This window comes from Cebus imitator, unplaced genomic scaffold (assembly GCF_001604975.1).
Source record: "Cebus imitator isolate Cc_AM_T3 unplaced genomic scaffold, Cebus_imitator-1.0 Scaffold192, whole genome shotgun sequence".
NCBI classification, from domain to species: Eukaryota; Metazoa; Chordata; class Mammalia; order Primates; family Cebidae; genus Cebus; species Cebus imitator.
Window position 1 is genome coordinate 653999 of NW_016107507.1, and position 17000 is coordinate 670998.

Consider the following 17000-nt stretch of genomic DNA (forward strand, 5'->3'; position numbering starts at 1 on the left):
GAAGGAGATAAAGACATGAAAAAAACGTCAAAAAAAAAAAAAAATCAATGAATTCAGGAGCTGGTTTTTTGAAATGATTAACAAAACAGAGTGCTAGCCAGACTAAGAAAGAAGAAAAGAGAGAAGAATCACAACAAAAAATGATAAAGGGCAGATCACCACCAATCCCACAAGAATACAAACAACCATGAGAGAATACTATAAACACCTCTATGCAAATAAACTAGAAAATCTAAAAGAAATGGATAAATTCCTGGACACATACACCCTCCCAAGACTAAGTCAGAAAGAAGTCGAATCCCTGAATAGACCAATAACAAGAGCTGAAGTTAAGGCAGTAATTAATAGCCTACCAACCAAAAAAGTCCAGGATCAGACAGATTCACAACCGAATTCTACCAAAGGTACAAAGAGGAACTGGTACCATTCCTTCTGAAACTTTTCCAAACTACAGAAAAAAAGAGACTCCTCCCCAATTCATTTTATGAGGTAATCTGATACCAAAACCTAAGAGACACAAGAGAAAAGGAAAATTTCAGACCAATATCCCTGATGAACATCAACACAAAAATCCTCAATCAAATACTGGCAAACAGTATCCAGCAGCACATTGAAAAGTTTATCTGACACGATCAAGTCAGCATCATCCCTGCAATGCAATGTTGGTTCAATATACGCATATCAATAAATACAATCCATCACATAAACAGAACCAATGACAAAAACCACACGATTATCTCAACAGATACATAAACGGTCTTCCATAAAATTCAACATCCCTTCATGCTAAAAACACTCAACAAACTAGGTACTGATGGAACGTATCTCAAAATAATAAGAGCTATTTATGATAAACCCCCAGCCAATATCAAACTGAACAGGCAAAAAGCTGGAAACATTCCCTTTGAAAACCAGTACAAGACAAAGATGCCCTCTCTCACCACTCCTATTCAACATAGTATTTCAAGTTCTGGCCAGGGCAATAAGGAAAGAGAAAGAAATAAAGGATATTCAGATAGGAAGAAGGGAAGTGAAGTTGTCTCTGTTTGCAGATGACATGATTGTATATTTAGAAAACCCCATGTCTCAGCCCAAAAACTCCTTAAGCTGATAAGGAACTTCAGCAAAGTTGCAAGATACAAATCAATGTGCAAAAATCACAAGCATTCCTACATACCAATAACAGACAAACAGAGAGCCAAAACATGAACAAACTCCTATTCACAATTGCTACAAAGAGAATAAAATACCTAGGAATGCCACTTACAAGAGATGTGAAGGACTTCTTCAAGGACAACTACAAACTCACTGCTCGAGGAAATTAGAGAGGACACAAACAAAGGAAAAACATTCCATGCTCATACATAGGAAGAATCAATGTCATGAAAATGGCCATAGTGCCCAAAGTAATTTACAGACTCAATGCTATTCCAATCAAGCTACCATTGACTTTCTTCACAGAATTAGAAAAAAAAACTACTTTAAATTTCATATGAAACCAAAAAAAGAACCCATATAGCCAAGACACTTCTAAGCAAAATGAATAAAGCTGGAAGCATCATGCTACGTTACATCAAAGTATACTACAACGCTACAGTAACCAAAACAGCATGGTACTGGTACCAAAACAGAGATATAGATCAATGGAACAGAAAAGAGGCCTTAGAAATGCCACCACACATCTACAACCATCAGATCTTTGACAAACCTAACAAAAACAAACAATGGGGAAAGGATTCCCTATTTAATAAATGCTGTTGGGAAAACATTCAGTTTCCCTGAATGTTCCCTATTTAATAAATGCTGTTGGGAAAACTGAAACTGAACCCCTTCCTTACACCTTACACTAGAATTAACTCCAGATGGATTAAAGATTTAAATATAAGACCTAAAACCATAAAAACCCTAGAAGAAAACCTAGGCCATACATTTAGGACATAGGCATGGGTAAACACTTCATGACTAAAACACCAAAAGCAATGGCAACAAAAGCCAAAATTGACAAATGGGATCTAATTAAACTAAACAGCTTCTGCACAGCAAAAAAAAAAACTATAATCAGAGTGAACAAGCAACCTACAGAAAGAGAAAAAATGTTTGCAATCTATCCATCTGACAAAGGGCTAATACCCAGAATGTACAAGGAACTTAAAAAAATTTACAAGGAAAAAAAACCCCATCAAAAAGTGGGCAAAGGATATGAACACTTTTCAAAAGAAGACATTTATGTGGTCAAAAAACATGAAAAAAACCTCATTATCCCTAATCATTAGAGAAATGCAAATCAAAACCACAATGAGATACCATCTCATAACAGTTAGAATGGCTATCATTTAAAAAGTCAGGAGACAACAGATGCTGGAGAGGATGTGGAGAAATAGGAACGCTTTTACACTGTTGGTGGGAATGTAAATTAGTTCAACCATTGTGATAGACAGTGTGGTAATTCCTCAAGGATCTAGAACGAGAAATACCATTTGACCCAGCAATCCCATTACTAGGTATATACCCAAAGGATTATAAATCGTTCTAATATAAAGACACATGCACACATATGTTTATTGCAGCACTATTCCCAATAGCAAATACTTCAAACCAACTCAAACGCCCATTTGGATAAAGAAAATGTGGCACATATACACCATCAAATACTATACAGCTGTAAAAAGAATGAGTTCATATCCTTTGCAGGGACATGAATGAAGCTGGATACCATCATTCTCAGCAAACTAACATAGGAATAGAAAACCAAACACTGCATGTTCTCACTCATAGTAGGAGCTGACCAATGAGAACAATATGGGCACAGGAAGGGGAACATCACACACCGGGGCCTGTCAGTGGGTGGGGAGCAAGGGGAGGGATAGCATTAGGAGAAATACCTAAGGTAGATGACGGATTGGTGGGTGCAGCAAACCACCATGGCACATGTATACCTATGTAACAAACCTGCATGTTCTGCACATGTATCCCAGAACCTAAAGTATAATAAAAAAGAAAGAAAAAAACAGAGCAAAGGATTATGTGAATAGACATTTCTCCAAAAAAGATATATAAATGGCCAAAAGGCACCATAGAAGATACTCAATATCATTAGTCATTAGGAAAATGCAAATCAAAATGACAATCAGATACCACTCTATACCCAATAATGATACAGAAGACAGAAATTATTTAGGAAGATAGTAAGGACAACAGATTTCTTGGCAGAATTTCCCTTTTAACAAAAAGCAGCCCCAAAATCATTTCTTTTCTAACAAAGAACAGCCTGAAAACTCAAGCTGCAGACATAGATAAGCAAGCTGGAAATTGCACAGGTGAATGCCAGCAGCTGTGCCAACAAAAAACGGCTACCCGGAAGCCAAGTATGTTCAACATGGAGGCTCCATCTTCTCTTTTGTCACCACGTGTACCGTAAAGGAGGAGACAACATGGCACCAGCCAGGTAGATAATCTTCATAATAAAAGATTAGAGTGGGGCGGCCAGCTTTTTCATATGCTATGCAAACAGCAAACCTAGTCCCACCAATCTTTTATGTACTATGTAAGTTAGACACCGCCTCCTCAAGCTTGTCTATAAAACCCACTGCATTTCATCATAGAAGCAGCAATCTGTTTCTCCAGGACCCTTCTCTCTGCAACAGAGAGAGCTCTTCTCTTTCTTTTGCCTATTAAACTTCCACTCTGAACCTATTTGTGCATCTGCATCTTAGTTTTCTGTAGCTGTGAGATAATCAATCTCAGGTATGTACCCAATACAATGATGCCCCTTCAATAAGATGGCAATATAAAAAAAAAATAGAGAAATTGGAATCTTCATACATTGTTGGTAACAATGGAAAACAGTTCAGCTGCCTTGGAAATAGTTTGGCATTCCTCAAAATGTTAAACACAGAATTAGTATATTACTTAGCATAATATGCTATCAGGCATATACCCAAGAGACTTGGAAAAAAAAAAAAAAGTCCACATAAATATTATTTATGCAAAGTTTGTTCACAGCAGTATATCTGAAATAGTTAAAAAGTAGAAACCACCTAAATATCCATCAACTGATGAAAGGATAAACAAACTGAATGGATACACAAAAATGTGATATGTTCATATAATGATGTATTATTTGACCATAAAAAGGAATGAAGTACCTAAGTCCTCATTAAACATCATCAACTGGTTCTTCTGACTTTAAAGTGAAAACAATGGACCAGGGGGCTCACACCTATAATCTCAGCACTTTGGGAGTCTGAGGCAGAAGGATCACTTGAGTTCAGAAGTCTGAAATCAGTCTGGGCAACATAGTGAGACCCTGTCTAAAAAAAAAAAAAAAAAAAAAGCTGGCCATGGTGGTGCATGCCTGTAGTCCCAGCTACTCAAGAGGCTACACTCCAGCCTAGATAACAAAGCAAACCCTGTCTCAAAAAACAACAAAGCAACATATAATAACACCTATTTTTTTCCTCCTCAGTGTTACAACAAAATGACATGTTATTCAAGGACCTGCAGTATGTTCTTCTACTTAAAATTGTAGTTTCCAAGAACCTACTAGTGACATTAAGAACTTACTGTACTGACATATGCTACAATATGGATGAAACTTGAAAACATTACATTAAGAAGCCAAATGCCACATAATAAATGATCCATTATATGAAATGTCCTGAATAGGGAAATCCAAAAAGCAAGACTGCAGATCAGTGGTGGCGAGCTTCGAGAACAGACATAGATATAGGGAGTAACTGCTAATGGGCACAGAGTTTCTTTTTTGAGTAATGAAAATATTCTGGCATTAGATGATATTATAGCAAAATTAGATAGAATATATTCACAAGACACATTCTTGTGAATATAGTAAAAACTCCTGAACTGTACATGTTAAAGTGATTATTTTATGGTACATAACTTATAACTCAATTTTTAATGAATGTGACTTCTAACAATGATGGAATAGGGTTCAACCTTTCCATTTTAAACAACTAGAAAATTGAACAAAATACACAAAATAATTTTAGGACAATGGGAACGAATAATTGGACAATAGCTGGATAACAGAAAACACAGAACTGTGATCTTTGAGAGAAACAAGAAAATGAGCTTAACAACTGGCTCAGATTAACACTGGGAGACAATTTTCAGGCCACAGCAAAGGGAAGGGAAAGAAAGGGAAACAGAGCATGACAGTCTCTCTGAAGTTGGGAAGCAGAGATTACACTTCAAGAAAGCCAAAAAAGCTAGTGTTTGTGGGCGGAGAATTGGAGAAAAAGAAGCTGCAAAAAAAGAGGTTGTGGAAATAAGCAGAAAAATAGCTTCAAGTCTTCAGAGTACCAATCTGTGCATGTGTGAGAGGAAGCACAGGAAAAGAAATACTGATAACAACTCACAGAGCTCACACATGTTCCCACCAACCACAGTAGAAAGACCTAATAGTAAACGAGGCTAAACTAGCCCCAGGCTAAAGGCTGTTTTGGACCTGTACTAAAACTCAATCTCAAAAAGATCAGTGGTGGCTCAACGCTGTAATCCCTCCATTTTGGGAGGCCAGGGTAGAAGCATCACTTGAGGCCAGGAGTTTGAGACCAGCCTAGGCAACACGGTGAGACTCCCATCCCTACAAAAAATAAAAATAAAAATAAATAGCTAGGCATGGTAGTGTGCTCCTGTAGACCCAGCTACCTGGGAGGCTGGGACAGGAGGATTGCCTGAGCCCAGCAGTTGGAGGTTATGGTGAGCCAAGACTGCCCCACTATTCTCCAGCCCAAGTGACAGACAGCATGGCCCTATCTCAAAAAAAAAAAAAAATTTTTTTCAATTATATTTTTTTCAAAAGATCAAACTGATTCCAAGCAACTTAAGTGTGAACCAGAAAAAAGTCCAACACTACTGAAATGAAATTTTAAATAATCTAGGAACCCTAAACATATAGCACACATTTCCAATAGCCAATAAAAAATTACCAGGAATGTAAAGAGCCAAAACACATAAGGCCCATAACAAGAAAAGTCAATCAACAAAAACAAACCTAGAAATAATTAAGAACTACATGTTAAAATATATTTTATAGGCTGGGCACAGTGGCTCACTCCTGTAATCCTAGCATTTTGGGAGCCTGAGGTGTGCAAATCACCTGAGGTCAGGAATTGGAGACTTGCCTGGCCAACATGGTGAAACCCCAACTCTACTCAAAAACAAATTTTAGCTAGGTGTGGTGGCACACACCTGTAATCCCAACTACTCAGGAGGTTTAAGCAGGAGAATCATCTGAACCCGGGAGGCAGACATTGCAGTGAGCCGACACTGTGCCACTGCACTCCAGCCTCGGCAACAGAGCGGGACTCCATCTCAAAAAAGAAAAAAAAAATTTATAAAAATGTATGCTTAAGAAGGTAAATGAACACATAAATGTTGGCCAGACACAGTGGCCTATGCTTATAATCCCAGTACTTTGGGAGGCTGACACAGGTGGGATGCTTCACCTCAGGAGTTCGAGACCAGCCTGGGCAACATGACAAAACCCGGTCTCTACAAAAAATACAAAACTTAGCTGGGTGTGGTGGTGTAGGCCTATAGTCTCAGCTACTCAGGAGGCAGAGGTAGGAGGGTAGCTTGGGCCTGGGAGGCGGAGATTGCAGTGAGTTGAGATCACACCACTGCACTCCAACCTGGGTGACAGAGTGAGATCCTGTCTCAAAAAATATATATATACACGTGTGTGTGTATGTATATGTATGTATATAAATGAAATTGAAATGTAAACGTCATAACAGAAACAGAAGATATAAAAAGACAAATGTAAATACTAGAGATGAAAATCACATTATGTAAAATTTTAAAACACACAGAATGGGATTAATAATAGATTAGACACTTGAAAAAAAAGATTAGCAAATTTATAAGCAAATCCAAGTAGATTATCTAAACATATGAGACAAAACAACACAGGTTTTTAAGGCAATATACAATACCTTCATAATTTTAAGGTAGAGAAAGTTCTCCTGTGAGAATTTTTCATAAAAGAGAACTAACCATAAAAGAAAACTTAGATAAATTTAACTTCTCTCCAACAACACATGAGAGAGAAGGAGAAACAAAAAGGTAGGCACAGGGATATCTGAAATACACATAATAGATGACTTACAAGGGGTTCAATCTCCTTAGTAATTACTCCTTCAAAAAACAACAAGATACCACCACACACCTAAAACGTTAGCAAATACTAACAAGTCTGACAACAGTGTTGGCAGGGACACAAACCAAAAGGAACTCTCATATACTGACAGCACATGTGGTATAACCATTTGGTAAAATATTTTGGCATTATCTCATAAAGTCGAAAATCAGAAACCCTACAGCCCAGAAATCTCATTCCCAGGATATAACTTACAGAAAAGGGAATTAGCATGAGAAAACATATATTTATTAAAAAACTTTCATAGCTGTATTATTCAACATGATCTCAATCTGGAAACAATCCAAAGTCCTTAAGCAGAATATTCATATAATGACATATTCTACAGCAATAAAAATGAAGCAAAACAACAAGCAAAGATGGGCATGGTGGCTCATACCTGTAATCCCAGCACTTTGGGAGGCTGAGGAAGGTGGATCACTTGAGGTCAGGAGTTCGAGACCAGCCTGGCCAACATGGTGAACCCTGTTTCTACTAAAAACACAACAACAAAAAAAAAAAATAGTCAAATGTGGTGGCAGGTACCTATAATCCCAGCTACTCAGGAGGCTAAGGCAGTAGAACCCGTGAACCAGGGAGGTGGAGGCTGCAGTGAGCCAAATTCGCTCCACTGCACTCCAACCTAGGTGGCAGAGCAAAACTCTGTCTCAAAACAAAAACAGAAATAAAAAAGCAAACATATGGATGAATCTGAAAAAGGATACTACTTTCAAAAAAAACAGGGTAGGAGAGCACAATTTTTAGTTACAAAAATCAATGTGATTAGTAAGGTGGCAGAGGAAGACTCTCCAGGACTCCAGCTTGCAGACACATTATTAATTTGAACCACTAACCATACATGAAAGTATCTTCACATAAGTTAAAGAAACCAGGTGAAACATTATAGCACCTGAAGATAGCACAGAAAAAAAGAGACACAATGAAGCGAGTCAGAAGGACAATGTCACATTATCTGTGTCCCCCAATACCAGGCAGCTAGCAAGGAGACAGATACTCACTGAATAAAGAAAAGAGAAAGAATTGAGCCTTGGACTTTGCCTCAGTCCCTGACACCAGGTGTGCCCCATTAAAATGATGCTGGGCAGGCTGCCACATCCCAATTTCAGGCCAGTACTTCCAGACTACATTACCTGGCCTAGTCCACTACCAGGCTGCCCCCAGTGACCCAAGGCCCCAGACCAACTGTCAGCTTCAGGCTCATCCCAACTCAGGCTCCACGTTGGCCCCTGCAGCTCTAGGCCCAACTCAGCACCAAGTAACCCAACATAGCTCGACTTTAGGGTAGCCCTAGTTAATATTAGCACACAGACTTCCAGTATCAGGCCAGCCCCTGAAGCATCATGCTCCAGACGAGCCCACATTGCCCCAAACACCAGGCCTGACCCAGCATCAGGTTGGCACCTGTGGCCTCAGACACCAGACCAGCACCCACAGACCCAGGCTCTAGGCCTGCCCTAGGAGTCTACATTCCAAGTTAGCCCCTGCAGCCCCACACTCCAGCAGACACAAAGTCCAGGCTCCTCTGGCAGACCCAGGGTCCAGACCCATTCCAGCTGAACCCAGCCTCCTCTGGCAAACTCAAGATCCAGGCTCATCCCAGCAGAACCTAGTGCCAGGCCAGCCCCCAAGCCCAAATGACTCATACCTGCCTCAGTGGTCCAGCCTCCAGGCAAGCCCTTGTGGACCCAGCCTCCAGGCCAGCACTCACTCACCCAGCCTCCATATAGACCCTCATGGCTCTAGGCACAAAGCAAGCACCCACAGACCCCAGCCTTCAGTGGACCCAGAGTCCAGGCTTACTTGAGCAAACCAAGGCTCCAGGACCACCCTTCCAAACCCAAACTCTAGGCTAACTCTGGTAAACCCAGGACCCAGGCCTGACTCAGAGGCTTCAGGCCCACCCCAGTGCCAAGCCACGCATTGTGGACTCAGGCTCCAGGCCCATCCCCATGGTCCCAGGTGCCAGGCCCATTCCAGCAACTGACTGCTGCAAATTCAAGTTCAAGGCCAGTCCCAGTGCCAGGTCAACTCCTGAGGAACCAGGCTTCAGACCAGCTCTTGTGGACTAGGGCCCTACTAGTCAATGGGTCTAACTCCACAGGGGGCCAGGTGGCACTGTGGACCCTGGATCTAAGTCTGGTCCAGCCAACTCATGACCCACATTTGCCCCAGTAAATATAGTCTGCAGACCAAACCTCATGGACCCTCCTGTGCACCTGCTGACCTAGGTACGACAGCCTGCCTGAAGACACCAGCAGTAAGCCTGCCCACAGACCACACCAGAAAGCTAGCCAAATCTCTGGTCAAGTTAGCTGGTATAGAACTTTCCCAGCCAGAGCCAGTCTGAAAAGAGTGGAATAAGTTCCTACTTCTTCAAATGTGCTGGCCCCAACACAAGGCGACAAGAATCACTATCAGGAAAACATATCACATTAAACCAACATTAAAAAAACCAACATTAAAAAAAACCAACATTAAAAAAAATTGAGGTTTATGAGTTGCCTGACAAATAACTCAAAATAATCATTTTTTTAAAACTCCATGAACTACAAGGAAATACAACTAGACAAGTATACAAAATCAGGAAAACAATAAACAAAATAGGAAGTTCAACAAAAAAACAGAAACCATAAAAGAAAGAACCAAACTGAATTATAGAGCTATAGAACACAATGACTGAACTAAAAAAATTCCAGAGAGCTTCAACAATAGACTCAACAAACAAAAGAATCAGTGAGCTTGAAAAGGGGTTACTTGAAATGATCCAGTCAGAGGAACAAAAAGAAAAAAGAAAAAGAGTGGGGCTGGGCGCGGTGGCTCACGCCTGTAATCCCAGCACTTTGGGAGGCCGAGGCGGGTGGATCACGAGGTCAAGAGATCGAGACCATCCTGGTCAACATGGTGAAACCCCATCTCTACTAAAAATACAAAAAAATCAGCTGGGCACGGTGGTGCGTGCCTGTAATCCTAGCTACTCAGGAGGCTGAGACAAGAGAATTGCCTGAACCCAGGAGGCGGAGGTTGCGGTGAACTGAGATTGCGCCATTGCACTCCAGCCTGGGTAATAAGAGCGAAACTCCGTCTCAAAAAAAAAAAAAAAAAAAGAGTGAAGAAAGCCTGTGAGAATTATGTAATACCATCAAATAAACCAACTCATATATTGTGAGTATCCCAGAAGGAGCAGAGAGAGAAGAAACTTTATTTTAAAAAATAGTAATCGCTTCTCGGCCTTTTGGCTAAGATCAAGTGTAAAAAATAGTAACAAAAACTCCCCAAATCTGTGGAAAGATAAAAAATATCCAGGTATAGGAAGCTCAAAGATCTCCAATCAGGTTCATGGCAAAGAAGACTACACTAAGATATATTACATCGAATTGTTAAAAATCAAAAACAGAAAGGATCTTGAAAGCAGCAAGAGAAAAGCATATCACATAAAAAGGAATTCCAAGATGGCTATGAACAGATTTCCCAGTATAAATCCTATAAGTCAGGAGAGACAGGGATGATCTATTCAAAGTGCTGAAAGAAAACTGCCGGCTACAGTGGCTCACATCTGTAATCCCAGCACTTGGGGATGCCAAGGTGAACAGATCACCTGAGGTCAGGAGTTCAAGACCAGCCTGGACAACATGGAAAATCGCCATCTACTAAAATAACAAAAATTAGTCAGGCATGGTGGCAGGTGCCTGTAATCCCAGCCACTCAGGAGGCTGAGGCAGGAGAATAGCCTGAACCTGGGAGGCGGGGGTTGCAGTGAGAAGAGATCAGGCCACTGCACTCTAGCCTGGGTGACAGAGTAAGATTCCATCTCAAGAAAGAAAGAAAGAAAGAAAACAAATCAATACTGAAACAACAGACTTTAATTACACTCTAGACCAAATAAACCGAAATATAGAACATTCCACCCAATAGCGGCAGAATACATACTCTTTCAAATGCACATGGAACTTTTTTCAGGATAGACCATATGTTAGACCACAAAATAAGATTTAATAAACTTAAGAAGACTGAGATCATATCAAATATCTTTTCCAACCACAATGGTATTAAACTAGAAATCAATAACAGGATGGATTTCGAAAAATCCACCAAAAAATTCTCAAAAAAATAAACCATGCTCATGAGCAACCAATGGACAAAAAAGAAATTAGAAATTTTAAAATATCTTGAGACAAATGAAAAGACATACAACATACCAAAAGTTATGGGATGCGGCAAAAGCAGTTCAAAGAAGAAAGTTTACAGCAATAAATGTCTACATCAAAAAAGATTTCAAATAAATAACCTAACATTAAACCTCAAGAACTAGAAAAAAAACAAAGCCCGAAGTTAGTAGAAGGAAGAAAATGATAAAGATCAGGGCAGAAATAAATTAAATATAGACTAGGAAAACAATAAAGATTAATAAAACTAAGAGTTGTGTGTTTTTGGTTTGTTTTTTGGTTTTTGGTATTTTCTTTGAGACAAGGTCCCACTCTGTTGCCCAGGCTGGACTTCAGTGGCACGATTTCAGCTCACTACAACTTCCACCTCCCAGACTCAAGCAATTCTTCTGCCTCAGCCTCTCAAGTATCTGGGACTACAGACATGTCACCACGCCCGGCTATAAGAGTTAGTTTTTTGAAAAGATAAATAAATTCAATAAAGCTTTAGCTAGTCTAAGGAAAAAGATGTCTCAAATAAAACCAGAAATGAAAAAGGAAACATTTTAACTGGTATTACAAAAATATAAAGAATTATAAGAAATTACTACGAATAATTATATGCCAACAAATTGGATAACTTAGAAGAAACATACATTTCTAGACATATACAACTTACAAAAATTGAACCATAAAGAAACAAAATCTGAACAGATCAATAATGAGTACAGAGATTAAATCAGTAATAAAAGGTCTCCCAACAAAGGAAAGCCCAGAACTTGATGGCTTTACTGTTGAATTCTTCCAAACATTTAAACGAAAATACCAATTCTTCTAGAACTCTCTCTAAAAAAATCAAAGATGGAAAAATACATCTAAACTCATTTTATTAGGCCAGTGTTACACTTCTCTCAATGCCAGACAACGACACTGAAAAGAAAATTCCAAGTCAATAATCCTGATCAACAAAGATACAAAATCCTCAACAAAATACTAGCCAATCGAATTCAATACCACATTAGAAGAATCACTCACCATGATCAAGTGAGATTTATCTGTGGTAACAAGGATGTTTCAACATGTGCAAATCAAATGATACACCACATTAACAGAAAGAAAGACAAAAGCCATATGATCACTTGGATAGATGCAGAAAAGGTACTTGATAAAATTAAACAGCACATCATGTTAAAAACTCAAAAAAACTGCTATAGAAGGAATGTACCTCAACACAATAAAGGCCATATATGACAAGCCCACAACTAACATCATAATCAACAGTAAAAAGTTGAAAGCTTGTCATCTTATATCAGGAACAAGACAAGGATGTGCACTCTCACCATCACTGTTCAACATAGCACTGGAAGTCCTGACCAGAGCCATCAGGCAAGAGAGAAATAAAAGGCATCCAAACCTAAAAGGAAGTAAAATTGTCCCTGTTTGCAGACAGCATGATCCTTTACATAGAAAATTAGATAAAGGACCCTAAAGACACTGCCAAGAGTGCTGGAATAAATGCATAAAGTCAGAGGATACAAAATCAACATACAAAAATCAGCAGCATTTCTAAACACTAACAGCAAACTATCCAAAGAAATAATCTGGAAAACAATACCATTTCCCATTTACAATAGCTACAGAAAAAAAAAAAAAAGTTGGAAATAAATTTAACCAGGGAGGTGAAGCATCTATACACTGAAAGCTATAAAATATTGATGAAGGAAGTTGAAGAAGACATAAGTTAGTAAACAATTATATACTGCAATGACAGTGGTAAGAATTTACTTTAGGTTTTTATTTTTTGAGCTAGACATCTTAAAGCTTTTTAGTATTTTTCCTCTCTTCTCTTACCTTCTGTTTGCATTCCCATACTTCTTCAAAACTCATACTCTTAAATTTTGCCCACTTAGAAAACAAAATGAATAATAAAGTATAAAGAAATAAAAGTAAGAAACTACCTGAAGTCTTGCTAGTTGTGCAGTACGGGCAACTATCTTATTGTATGGATCAACAATTTTTGCTTTTATCCTAAAGGAAAAAAGGAGAGGAGTGAGAAGAAAATCATTTTCAAAATATCAACAGATAAAAATCTTCCCATTCCATTTATTTGTACAATTAAGAACAGTACCTATCAACAGCTCCCTGTAAAGCCCCAATTCTCGTCTGCATCATCTGAAGAACACCTAGGAAAACATAACAGCTTACATTAGCTTTACAAATTTACAAGGCACCGAACTTTTAATTTAACTTTAAAAAGTTAAATTAAAAGAAAACATATACATATGTAATTTTAACTTTTACTGTCACTATCCTAATCCAAGCAACCAATATGTTTTACCCACACTGTTGTAAAAGCCTGTAACTGGTCTCCTGCTCCAATCTTTCCCTCACAAAAGAAGCCTGACAGGTTATGACTGGTTATGAACTGACTGCTTAATGGATATGGGGTTTCCATTTGGGGTAATGGAAAAGTTCTGGACCTAAATACTGAGGATGGTTGTACAACATTGTAAGTGTACTTAATGCCACTGAATTTTATGTTTTAACATGCTAAAAAACAATAAATTTTCTGTTTGTATATTTTAATACCAAAAAACTATGAGTGATCCTCCATGATACCCTCTTTGCCTCATCACTCCCATATTAAAACAATAGTCCACAGCTTATTCTTTAACTCCCTAGGCTTACAACATGAGGAAATTTTCATAAAATTGGAAAAATATTTTCAGAAAGATCAAGCTTAAATTTTATTATTTAGGCTTCTGTTAGTGCAGACATTTAATTATTTAGAATGACATTCTTTAAAATTCAGTTTCTATATCCAATTGGCATAGATGTTTTCAAAGCACAGTATTCCATTAGTAATTAAAGTATAGACACGTTGTCATATTTTAAATGAATATTAGAACCAATAAGCATTCCTATCAGCATACAAGTATACAATAATACAGTTCAGTCCAATAGAATCATCTCTGAACCCAAGATTTCTACTTTTCTGCTGGTTTTGTGGTGTATTCACCATAAACTGCCAAGAATAAACTGCCATTACTTATAACTATTTTCTTACATCATATTCTCTCCACAACTCAGTTTCAATAGGTTTTCACCAATACTCCACCAAAACAGATCTTATCAAGGTTACCAGAAATCTACAAGTTGCCAAATTCTATTGCTAGTTCTGTCTTAACCTTGTTCAAGCTCTCAGAAATTCACAGCAGCTGACTGCTCCCTTTCTACAACATTTTTTGTCTAGGCTTCCAAATCATCACACTTCCTGGGTTTCCTCTTATCTCGTTAGTTGTTCCCACTTCTCCTCTATCAGACCTCTACATGCTAGAGTATCCCAAGACATGATTCTCAGATATGTGCTCTTCTCCATCTACAATCTTTCAGGGATTTCATTCAATCCCAAAGTTTTAAATAGTACTTGTTCAATAAAATACTGATTTTACACACACACACACACACACACACACACACATACACACACACACACCTATGTAGAAAGATTTTCTTTGGATCTGCCTATGTTCTCATTTCTTCCCTGTCTCTCTGTCCTCTTTCTCTCTCTTCCCCTGTACTGTTACATCAAATTTAAGATACCCAAGATAGGTTATGCCCTACCAGTAACCCATCAAAAATCACACTTCTCTCTAGGCTTTGACATCTCAATTACTCATACCATCATCTATCCAATTTTTGAAACCAAAATCCTTGGAATCACTCATGGTGACTTTTTTCCATCAGCTCTTTCATCTCCCATCAACAAACCCTATCAGCTCTGCCTACTTTATTTTATTTTATTTTATTTTTTTGAGACAGAATTTCGCTCTTACTACTTTTTACTCCATCTGCCACAACTCTAATCCAAGGCACCATCAAATAGCTTCCAAACTAGTGTCCCTGATTCTACCCTTGCCTTTTTGCATAGAGCTATCAGAGTAAACTATTCAGAGTATTAATACCATCATACAATAACCTGATTAAACTCTTCCAATGTGTTTGCCATTGCATTTAGAATTAAATCGAAATTCCTCCCTAAGAACTTGATTTGATTCTCTCCCTCCTTCACTAAACATCAGCCATTCTGGGCTACTTTCTGCCCCCCAAAACATGCCAAGTTAATTCCTGCTTTCCCATTAATTGTTCCCTAGGCTAATCTAGTAACAGTTTTCTCCTCAAATCTTTACATGATAGCTCCTTCTTATCACTTAGATCTTGGCTCAAATCTCACCTTCTCAAAAAGGCCTTCCCTCCCCTTCATCCATCCCCATCACCCATTTTATTTTCTCTATAGAATTTACAAACAAAATTTTTCTGTTTTCTGAGATAGTTCTTACTCTATTGCCCAGGTTGGAGTGCAGTGGTGTCATCTCAGCTCACTACAACCTTCCCTTCCCAGGCTCAAGTGATTCTCATGACTCAGTATCCAGAAGAAACTGGGATTACAGGCATGAATTACAAGCATGATCCACTGTGCCCAGCCCTATTTTCTATCTGTATTTTTTTTTTTTAATCTACCTCCTGGACCAGAACATAGTTCCAAAAGGACAATGACTTTGTCTATCGCTCACAGATGTCTACTACTTAACAAGTTCTCAATTAACATTTGATTGCCTGAATGAACAAATAAATGAATGAGGCTACCACTTTTTAACAAAAAGAAGCTTAATAAATATTCCTCCAAAATTCCATGAGAACAGAAACTCTATTGCTATAGCTTTCTGAAAACTAGCAAATTCTCAAAGTAATATTTGGAAGGATTTTTTTTAAAAGAGAACATTTTAAAATAAAACAGGCTTAATAAACATATCTCCAAACTACTTACATGGTAAAAAAAAAAAAAAAAATTACATATTTAGGGGAAAAAAACAGATGAAGTAGAAGTCAGAGTAATAATCAATTTTTGTAATATATACATATACCACACTTATTTTTCAGCATCTCAAAATAATATTCTGGTAATAGATACATCATGCTAAAATGAATACTAACCAATTCATACTTCATGTTTTTCAGTTATTTTTTGAGACAGGGTCTAGGGTCTTGCTCTGCCACCTAGGCTGGAGGGCAGGGACATGATCACAGCCGACCACAGACTCAAACTCTTGGGCTCAAGTGATCCTACTACATCAGCCTCCCAAGCAGCTGGGACTAGAAACATGTACCACCATGCCAGTCTAAGTTTTTATTTTTTACAGAGGCAGAGTCTCACTATGTTGCTCAGGCTGGTCTTGAACTCTGGGCTCAAGTGAACCTCCTACCTTGGCCTCCCAGAGTGCTGGGATTACAGGCGTGAGCCACTGCCCCCTGGCCTACACTTCAATCTTTTATTTTTAAATAATTTAGTGAATATTCTGAGATGATCATAGGAATAGCCAGCCTTTGTACGCTACACACTCATACAAGAGATAATCACTGCAATTCAGTCTAGCAGTGTCTTTCAATTATTTCCATCTTTGAAGATCATTCTGGGAAAACAAGCATATTATAAAACAAACACATATTTAAAAACCAAAATGAGAAATATTTCTGTTGTGGTGATTCATCTAGACCTATACACACTCAATGTACTACCATGCCATCCTTATAAATTGTTACAAATAAAAAAGTAGCATGTTTTAAAAATTGCCATTAAAATACTACTTGCTCTCAGAAATCCATAAAAATATTAT

At 38.3% G+C, this 17000-nt stretch overlaps 1 protein-coding gene across 3 annotated transcripts in view; it reads right to left on the reverse strand.

The window, feature by feature from the left end:
- The window catches only part of COG5 (component of oligomeric golgi complex 5), a 368077-nt gene that overhangs the window by 339937 nt on the left and 11140 nt on the right, over nucleotides 1–17000 (reverse strand). For all 3 annotated transcript variants that reach the window (XM_017546917.2, XM_037745106.1, XM_017546916.2), the window contains exons 4-5: nucleotides 13454–13508; nucleotides 13284–13353 (exon numbers count right to left, since the gene is read on the reverse strand). In XM_017546917.2, the coding sequence (XP_017402406.1) occupies nucleotides 13284–13353; nucleotides 13454–13508 (125 nt within the window). The remainder of the gene's footprint in view (nucleotides 1–13283; nucleotides 13354–13453; nucleotides 13509–17000) is intronic.